The following is a 10,868-nucleotide window of genomic DNA, read 5'->3' as shown; positions in this document are numbered from 1 at the left end:
CCGGCGCAGGGTAGCAGGAAGCTCTCCACACACTCACCGGACCTGGGCTAGGACTGGGGATCATATTTTTAAAGTTTTGAACTGGGCGTTGTGGTTGAAGGTTTTACTACTTGTTTTTATTATTTTTTACAGAACGTAAAACAAATAAGCAACATTGCAGTCTGGACAAAAAATGAAATTTACTTTGGATATCATGAAAATAAATTTGTCAAAATGATAAGCACTACAGAACTGAAAAGCCTTTTAAATCTTCCGCCAAGCAGTACCCTGACAATACACAACGTCGACTATACAGGGCACCCTCTGGAATTTGCCGTGTTGTTAAATTATTGCATCACATGCACTCACACCAAAAAGATTTACATAGTGATATATAATGAAGACTCCATGCAGTGGGTGCCTCAAGACTTCGTGTTAGACGTCCCCTTCGACAGTTTTTTAGTTCCTCGTTTCCTCTTGTCAGGATTGCCAGAATTAATCCTGTGGGACAAGCACAAGATATACTACTCTTATCAAAATTTCTCTTCTACTGGAATTCTAAACACAGCTGCAGGACATGGAAATCTGTCAGCATTATCAAGCGATAGCATTATTCATGACATTTATGTAGGTGAGCTTTCTCAATTCTGCTATAAGTATTCTAGATTTCAGTGTAAAGGCGTAGCAATTTTAACTGCTCTAATATATAGTGCTTTTGATAGCTGTTTATACCCTTTTTACTATCTAAAAATGATTAGACTTTAAGTTCATCTAACATTAACTGTGATCTCATACAGCAGAATGACAAACTCAACCCAACCCACTCCGTCCCCACTTCCCACCCTACCCCGCCCCCACCCCCCACCCCTGTTTCATTTTGGTGTCAGAAGATTCTGAGTAAGCAATTCCCACATATGTTGTCAGTGGGGAGGTGCTGTATTGTCAGCTTCCTTTCCCACAGCTTTCATAATGAAGTTCCACAACCTAGGTGTCATAAAACAACAGAAACATGTTGCCTCACAGTTCTGGAAGCCACAAGTCAGTAATTGAGTTGCTGATGGGGCCATGATTTCTGAAATCTGTAGGGGAATCTTCCCTTGCCTCTTCCTCATGCCTGGTGGCTTGCTGCCAATCCCTGCCCTTCCCTGTCTTGTGGCTGCCTCACTTTGCTCTGTCTTGTCCTAAGCCTTTCTCCGTATGTGCCTCTGTACCCTTCGTATTAAGTTAGGGCACGCAGCTTTTGTCTTTTGGATTGCAAACTTTGACCTCATCCTGCTGTCCTCCTCCTTCACACCCTACAGTCAATCCATTGGTGAACTGCACTGATTCTATTTCAAAATGTATCTGAAATGCAAACCCCTTCTCCTGCCTAGCCCACACAGACAGTAGGGCTTAGGGGTCTTTGTTACCAGTCCTGAAGCTCCATTCCCTACTAGGTTACAGTCCACCCAAAAGCCAGGGTTTAAAAATATATGTAAAATCAAATTCATCCTCCACTTAAAACCCTCATTTGGCTTCCTATCTCTCAGTAAAGTCCATCTACCATTTCATATACTGATGGTTGTTCATCTTCATAGCAACGTGGGTTTTGTATTTAATTTAGGTTGAAGTCCAGATTTCATCTTATCAGAGACCTTTCCTGCCCCTGAAATAGCCTTTTTTTTTTTTTCAGCTTTAACATGGATGTTTATTTCTTTTAAACCCTTTTGCAATTTCTTGGGAAACCCAAGTGGGCTGTGTCTTTGTTCTCAGCTCATGTGCAAGACTGTGTGACCATACCTTCATTTACTTCATACAAAACACTTCAATTTGCCTCAAGAAGAAAAGCATTCATGCTAACATATTTATAAGGGACACAGGAAGGCTGGGTGATGGCCTGGTTCACCAGCTTGTTGACAAGGTTCCGGATGATGGTGCGATGGGGAGGGGGACTGAACTGTAGAGTGATACTGGAAGACAAGCTCCCTTATAGTAAGTTGGAGTAGAGCAAGCAAGGGTGAAGATCCACGCTCCCAGCCCAGCGATGGAAGCTGACTGTGTGAGGGTGGAGGGAACACTGGATATTTCAGACTTTCCCTGGAGTGGCAGAAGCTTCAAATGCAATGCTATCTACTTGCCAGAGCTTCCTCAAAAGAAGAGGTCTCCTGTTCTGTAAATTAAACTTCATGTCCTTCGCATCACTTACCACCTAACAAATTACAAGTGCCCTTACGTATTACCTGGATTGCCCCACCGCAGAACAACTCCTGTGTGACTTTGTTATACTTGCTGCCTTAGTTAAAATATCTAGTACAGTATACAGTAAGTGCTACTTAAATAAAGGGGGAAAAACATTCATTAAACACTGACAAGGCATCTTGCAAGGGGTTCCAATTTATTAGGACATTGGTTGATTAGAACATTCGCTGTAATTTTGCCTTTTCATGTCTAATTTTGTTAATTTAGATCTTCTCTCTCTGTTGATTAGTTTGGCTAAGGGATTGTTAGTCTTGTGTCTCTTTTAAAGAACCAACTTTGGGTTTTTTTTGTCTTTTTTTTTTCTTTGTCTTTTTGATTCAGGGCTTTGCCATGCAGTTCTGGCTGAGCTTGAATTCACTTTGTAGCACATGCTGGCCTCGAACTTGCTGGAATCCTCCTGCCTCAGCCTCTTGAGCGCTGGGATTACAGGTGTGCACCATCACACCTGGCTTCTTAACTTATGATCTTCATTAATTCTTTCCTTCTACTGGTTCGGAGTTTGGTTTGTTCTTGTTTTTCTAGGTTCTAGCAAGGCATTTTTTAAGAAATAATTTTATTGAGAGATAAATAAAAATGAGACAGTTTCACAATTGATTACTAGCACATTTTCAATAATTAATACATTGCATATTATTGTCTTAGTGGTTATTCATTGTACAAGATGAAGACATAATATCCTGTCTCAAACACTATTAGAACAAACCTCTCTATTCATTGAATTAAAAGAATGGAGCTGTATATCTATCCTAACTATTTTGAGTATACAGATACAAAATGGTCCTTCATTTCTATCCCACTTTTTAGTTAGTTTTGTCAGAGAAGAGCATTCCATTGTCTTTTAAATACTGTAGGTGCATGACTTCAGCAAAATATCCCAATATAGTCAAGTAGTCCATAATAGTAGTGGGTTTTCTGTAAGACTGGCGATGTCCAAAGTTGTTGACTTGAGCCTTTTACAGCTCAGCATATTAATATGGCTTTACTTTTTATTACTTCATTTTCATAGTAATGAAATACTGGATGGTTAAGATCAAGATAAAGCAAGACCTATATAACAAGAAATGTAACTTTTGTATCTGATAATGTCAGTCAAATCCCCTCAGGAAACCCTATACCACAGTTTATAGATCCTTTGTCAGTGTCAGCCATGTGGATGAGTCATGGCCATTGCTTGATCAATTTGCTCTCTGTGAAAGCCTGAGAGAATGTTTTCTTTCCAGGTGACTCTCCTTAGGCACACTCTACATCATCGTTCATTTTCCTCTGTGGCCCCATAATCTCCTTGAGCAGAAAATTTGGTACACAATTGAGTTACATGATGTTACAGTGCAGGTTCTCCTTTGTCCTGAGTCCTCATTGACCTTGAAAGGCTAGGGCCAAAATGTTTTCTTTTTTGTTCTGAAAACTTAGGTTGTTAACCCTCCAGAAGAGAAGCTTGTTATTACCCTAAAACCTAGGCAGTTGAGCTTAACCTAATTATCTGTCTGGATATCAAACATCTTAGACATAACATGGAACAGGTATTTTCCATCAAGTATTGATATGTTAAACCTTGAGTCCCTCCAGAATATGAAGGAATGGGGTATAGCTCAGGGGTAGAGCATTTGACTGCAGAATATGAAGGAAAAAGATTAAAAAGATAAAAATATTTTTCAAATAAGAATAAACATTTACATATTTTTACACAAAAATCTAACAATATACAGCTTTGTAGCAGGACAGTCCTGTGACCTTTTTTTCTCTTGTTTTCAGTTATTACCCCCTTTTTAAAAAAACAAACATTTAATTAAAAGACAGTATGACAGTAATTGGTATGTCATGACAAGCAGTACATAATTAAAAGACCGCAATGACAGGCATTCCAAGCATGAGCCTACCAATACACATTGCTTTCTTCAGTGCAGTTGCTTAGTTCACAGGTATCAGCATATATAGTTAGTCAGGGTAAGAATCCTACCAATTAACTGTTAGTTTCAAAAGCATCTGAAGATTCTCAGGACCAGTGCCTTACCCATCTTGTGCATATATATGTATGGCTTTGCCTATGTTTCCTAGCTTTTCTCCTTGCCCTCTCTTCGTTGTCTAATAGCAATGCATTTTTATGTTATTTAGAATCATCCTGTTTTCCTAACAGAAGCACTTGTAGCTATAAACTTCCTTCTTAGAATGATTCCATTGTTCCCTACACCTTCTGGTGCACTGTTTCCTTTACTATTAGTTTGATGAATTTGCTAATTGCCTCAGCCTAGTTTCTTTAATGAGCCACTGACGAATCAAAAATGTTTGTGTACTTTCTGTGGTTCTTGTGCTCTTTGCTTCTAGTTTTTCCACTATGATCCAATAGGATGCATGAGATTACTTACATTTTTTATATTTTTAAAACTTACTTTGTGGCCTAAAATGTGATATGTTTCGGAGAAAGTTCTGTCAAGTTACCTAAGAGTGTGCATTTTGTCTGCTGTTGTTGGAAAGAAGCACTCTAGGTGTTTGTTAAGTTCTTTTATGTTCCTTTGTTGATTTGGGTGGGGCTGTACTGACTGCTTGCCAGAGTGAAATATTGAAGCCAGTCACAGTGACTGCTCTGAGGTCTCCCTGTTCTCTTGTGTGTTTTATGAAAGTGGGTATGCCAACATTCAGGGCCTGTATATTATAATTGTTTTCTACTCTTCTTGGTGATTTTTTAAATGTTTAGATCTTTAATCCATTTTGACTTTAGCTTAGCATATGGTGATAGACCTGGGTCAACTTTGAGTTTTCAGCATGTAGAGAGCCAGTTTTTTCAGCACCATTTGTTAAAGAGGCTATCTTTCTTCCAGTGAGTATGTTTGGCCCCTTTGTCAAAGATAAGGTGGCTGAGTGTGTTCGTAGGGACTTCAGCATCTTCTAATCTATTCCATTGATCCTCAGGTCTATTTTTTGGTCATTTTTTTTCTCTTTATCAATGGGTAGTGTTCTTCTTTGTCTCTTCTAAAAGTTTTTGTTGAATGCAAGTAGAGCTACACTTGTTTTCTTTAAAGCTCCAATTGTTTGGAGTACCATTTTCCATTCTTCTACTTTTAATCTGTGTATGTCTTTGGAGGCAAAATGTGGTTTTGACAAGCAACGTAAATTGGGTCTTGCTTTCAGATCCAATCTGCCAATCTGTGCCATTTAATTGAAGAATTAAGAAAAGTTATGTTAAGTATTATTAGTGAACTTCCCATCATTCTATTGTTTTTCTAATGTCGGCTTATTCCTGATTTTCATAAATCTATGCATCCAATGAGATTTATTCTTTCCCAGGCACTTATGGATATCCTTGTCTGGTTTATAATCCCTTTAGTATCTTCTGCAATGCTGAGTTAGTGGTCATGAATTTCTTCAGTTTATGATTATTTTGGAAGCTCTTATTTCTCCTTTAAATCTGAAGGGCATACTTATGGTTTCTATTAATCTAAGTTGGCAGGTATTTTATTTCAGGGCTTAAAATACATCTTTCCAACCCCTACAAGTCTACAGAGTTTCATTTGAGAGATTTGCTGTTCTTCTGATAGATTTGCTATTATAAGTGATGGGGCATTTTTAATATTCTTTTGACCATTTGAACTACTAGTTTTAAAAATCTTTGACTGAAATTTCATTCATCCCAGTATCTGTGGGACCAGCTTTGAGGGAGTTTTGGATTTTTGGAGGCATCTTGTTCCACTGTTTTCTCATGATTTTTGGTTGTGTGTTGAGATTCACAGGTGAGTTGAGGTGGATAGTTCTATCACTATCTCCACCATTAATACGGAACAGTATTTTTAGTAACTGGCTTTCATCAGAAAAATGGGTGGATGGAGGAGATATGTGAGAGGGTGTGAAGAAGAAAGAAAAATGAAGGGAAAAGAATATAGATGGAAGGATTGATTTTTTTGCTCTAAATGTCTTCAGGACAGGTTTGGCTGGCTTGAGTTGTGGGGATCGAACCACAGCAACCTCAGCCTGACTGCTTTGTTGAAGCAGCCACTTAAAGAACTGAGCTAAGGGGCAGGCCCTCAATAGATGGAAAATGAGAGAAGATACACAGAGATTGAGTACAATTAATGAAATAATATAAAAGGTTAGAAAATTCTATGAAACAACCTTTGATATGGGTAAATATAACAAAATAAAGTAGAAGTCATAAAAGCAGTAACTAATACTCATATGCACACACATACACATGCACATACGCACACATACACAAAATGGCTCAATATTCCTCTTCATGGGAGTAGTTATAATGGACACAGTTATTTCCTCTGAACTTCTCCTGTTCGACAACACCTGGTAAAAAGGAGGGTTGTGAAAATCCTTTTTAGTCCAGAGTCCTTTTTCTCAGCCTCTAAGTAGGAGAAATTGTATAGGGCAATCTGAAGCAGAGCTCCACCCCTGCATGGGTATAGATGAATGCTAGGGTAAGCTTGCCAGTGGTGGAACTATCTCACGCAAATATCTTCAATATTTTCAGTACCTGAGAATGAGGGCACAGATATAATTTAGGCTGTCTACCATGTCTCTATGTAGTTGGTGGGCAGGTCTGGAGTACGGGTCAATGGGCCATGGGTGCCCCAGATATGCTCGGTGGTGTGGCTGGCCAGTGTCTGCATGACTGCATTTACTCTGAATGTCTCTGAGCATGGCAGGGGTAGTTGGGTCCCAGGCATGAGAGGAGGAAAAGCCATCGGCACCCAGCCCTGCTGGTCTTTGCAGCAGCTTCTGAGACTCAGGACTACCCTCTCATGCACCATTAAAGGGACACCCTTCCTGTCACAATGTACAAATTATAGTTCTTTCTTTCTGTCTTTTCTTTCTTATTTTTGGTGTCTTTGACAGATTGAGTGTGCTCCCTGCTGCCACCATGCTGAGACTTTCCTAACCTGAAGTCCTGTCCCCTGGGACACTTCTCTCTTCCCAACAGTTTTAGTTTTCCTGTGTCATGATCACCATCATCCTCAGCCCACACTGACTCCTAGGGAAGCTGCCCATTGTGTCCCTGAAGAAAAGTGCCTGTTGTGTCCTGGACACACAATAACTGGGAGCCTCCATCTTTCCATGCTACCTACGGAGGCAAAGAGAGTTACTTATGATCCTTCCTCAACTTGGTACCAAGTCTACAGAGAAGTATTGGGAACTTACTGTTCTTGTCACTGGTCACTTGGCTGAAGTCAGGTCAGCTATCTTCTCGGGCTGTACTTTCATCCAGGACCGAGTCAGAATTCAAAAGCAGTTCCTCCTCCTGCCCTCCAAGCTGCCATTCATTCAGTGCCGGTGTGCACTACTTCTGTGGCTTCATTATTTCACTCATTTTTCTTGAACACCAATATTTCTGCTTTTTGCCTGGCCACTTGCTTGTGGAAGTTGCAACCCAGCAGGTTCCTATGACTCTCCTAAGTCCTTATGCAGCCGCACATGCCCTGGTTTGGATGCATGTCCTAGAGTGGTGTGTGAGCGCCACCCACACTGTGATGCCCCCCCCCTTCCTCCAAGTAATGAAAATATCTCTTTTCATCTAATCTGTTGAATGTTTTCCAATCACACTGAAGGAAATTCTGTGATTCTCATTTTATTACATATATATTTTATAGCTGGGCATTATATGTTTATTGTCTGTACTCTTCTGCAGATTGTCTACACTGTTTAGAAATTTTACAGAATGCATGACATGCCTTTGATTAACAATAACAATGTGGTGTACCTTTGACATCTACTCCAATTTTTTTTTTAGATTTTGTCAAAATATATTTATTGAGCATCTACACAATATAGGGCACTGTAGAAGGTACAAATAAATTTTGTTTCATGCCCTTGTTTTCAAGAAGTGTACATTTTTAAAAAAGTAATAGAGAAGATTCCGTTCTAGGTAGAAATCCATGTTAAGTTAAAACAAATAGAGACTGTCTTCTGATGCTTGTCTATTTTTTCATTTATTTATTTTTGGTCCCAGGAATTGAGTTCAGGACCCTGCGCTTGCAAGAGCTATATCTATGGCTCATTTTCTGATGACTATATCTAAGGTAGATTTAGTAGGTACTATTTTCAAAATAATATTTTTTACTTTTAAAACATGAACAAAATATATTTTGAAAAATCATTAGAAACAATACAGAATTTCGCTCAACAAGATGATAGGAATTCAACAATGGTTGTTACAATGGTTGTTATATTACCTATTGCTGTCTTCAATTAGTTTTTCAGATTACCAGATATAAGCATGCAAACTTAGAGCACTCTCAAAATAATAGAAATATGGAGCTTCAAGTGGCATTAACCCACTTTTGTTCAGAGTCATCAATTTACTGATAAAATTGATCTCAGAAAATTGAAGCTCCACTAAGTCTTATTTAGTCCAAAGGCTTCTCACTGCACATGGTGCATTGCTCAGCTTCCTGAATCCTGGGATGCTAGGTATATACCATACCTCGGTGGAGGCAATAGTTCTTTCAAGAAACAACCCAGCTGTTTAACTTGGTGCTCTTACTGACAGGTTCTCAAAGGTGCTGCACAGAGAAACAGGCAGAAGGAAAAAGGGAAAGGGGTCTATATATCTATATCTAGATATAGATATAGATATAGATATAGATATTATTTTTTGTAGTTTTTAATGAGCATTGAAATCAACTGATAAAATAATTTGAGGAGAATTTAGTCTTTTGATCTAGGAGCATGATCTGTCTCTCATTCAAGTCCTTTCATGTCCTTAGTAAAGTTTGTAGTTTTCTTAACATAATTTCTTACTTGTTTTTTTTTCTCTTTTCTTTTTTTCTTTCTTTTTTCTTTTTTAATCTTTTGGAGACAGGGTCTCGCTGTGTAGTTCAGGCTGGCCTTGAGCTCACTTTGTAGCCCGGGCTTGTCTCAAACTTGCAATGATCTTTTTGCCTCAGCCTTCCCAGTGCTGGGATTACATGTGTGTGTCACCACACTCGGCTTCTTAACATAATCTTATACACCACATATTTTGTTAAGTTTATTCCAGAATATTATACTTTTTGTTACTAGTTTGAATCTCTATTTTTCTTTTTTTTTTGCCATAGTTTTATTGATAAACAAATAGCAATGAGACAGTTTCAAATCAAATCGGTAGGACAGTTTCAATAATTAACACACTGCATATATTCTTCTTAGTGGTTAATTGCTGTACAAGATGCGGACTTGATATCCTATTTACAAACACCATTAGAAGAAATCATTCTATTCATTAACAGAATGTAACTATATATCTATCCCAACCAGGGCTCTATTATCTTTGAGAACATGGAGAGAACCTGAGGAAGATAAGGAATTCTCTCATGTACTCCAATTATTTTATCTGTAATTTCTTGTATCTTTGGTGTATAGCATTTGTATTTTTGGTAAATGTGTTAACATTTTTGTGACTTCTGATGTAATGCCATAACTTGAAAGGTCTTTCTAATTATTAAAAAAAAACTTCAGACATTTAAATGATTTTTGAAATTCTAATTTTTATGTTTGAAATTATATTTACAGTACTATGAGTGAGAAATTGATTTTTAACCACTAAAAGTGGCTGTTGCTTCATATCATGTTTTCATTAAGAACACCTGTCCCACTGATTTACATTGCAACTTTATTATGTATTTCTTTACTACAATAGCCACCTTCTGTTTCTAGATTATTTTATTCTATTGGTTTGACTTCATAATCTCTATGATGCTTTTACTAGTACATCCTTAATTACCTAATATACTACGTAAATTACTTTGGTGTTTACACACTGCCTTCTCTGCTGAAATATGAATGACACAAGGGAAGGGTCTTTCATTATTTCTTCACTAATATATTCTTCCTGAGTGCTCATAACTATGTGTAGCCACACCGGCACTAAATGAACTTCTGTAATAAATAAATATTCATGGCATTTTGCCAATGCTGCATCTTCTCACAGAAAGTTTTATAGTTTATTATTTTCTTCTCTAATTGATCTATTCAAATCTCACATCTTCTCAAGTCAATTTTTTACCTTTAACATATTTTAATTGACACACTAAAACATTAAAATATGTGTAGTAATGGGGTACTATTGATGTTTTGGTACACGTACACATGGCATAATATTTAAATCAGGTTATACATATTCAGCTCCACAAGCATTTATAATGAAAACGTTCAAAATTCTTTCTTTTCCTTTTTTCTTCTAACTTTTTGAAATGTTGTTACTTATAGTCATCCTATGTACCTATGGTTACTTTTTTTTAAAAAAACCAGGAATGGAACCCAGAACTTTACGCTTGCCAGGCCAGCACTGTGCTGCTGAGCTACAGCCCAGCCTAGATTACATTTGCTTTCTCACTACAGGGTTGCTTGTGCCCCACCAACTTGCTTATTTGACTTGTAAGAGATTGTTCAATTTTGTATTCTTTTAGAAAAAAAATGTTTTATCTTCCTTTTTTTTTTTTCCTCCGAATGCCTTCAGGGCAGGTTTGGTTGGCTTGAGTTGTGGGGCTCGAACCACAGCAACCTGAGCCTGACTGCTTTGCTGAAGCAACCACTTAAAGAACTGAGCTAAAGGGGCTGGTGGGATGGCTCTGTGGTCTGAGGCACCTACTTAGACAAGCTTAGCATATGCCGGCCAGCCCCGCCCCCTGGTGGGCTGGGCTGGCCACACACACACACACACACACACACACACA

General features: G+C 38.2%; 1 protein-coding gene across 1 annotated transcript in view; it reads left to right on the top strand.

The window, feature by feature from the left end:
• Positions 1 to 10,868, top strand: part of Catspere (catsper channel auxiliary subunit epsilon) — a 184,278-nt gene that overhangs the window by 78,355 nt on the left and 95,055 nt on the right. The window contains 1 exon segment of the mRNA XM_012513723.1: positions 133 to 610. Coding sequence (XP_012369177.1) covers positions 133 to 610 — 478 coding nt within the window.

The sequence above is a fragment of the Octodon degus genome, unplaced genomic scaffold (assembly GCF_000260255.1).
Source record: "Octodon degus isolate 3935 unplaced genomic scaffold, OctDeg1.0 scaffold00017, whole genome shotgun sequence".
Classification (NCBI taxonomy): Eukaryota; Metazoa; Chordata; class Mammalia; order Rodentia; family Octodontidae; genus Octodon; species Octodon degus.
The sequence above is the reverse complement of the archived record's forward strand: the minus strand, read 5'-3'. Positions and strand labels throughout refer to the sequence as shown.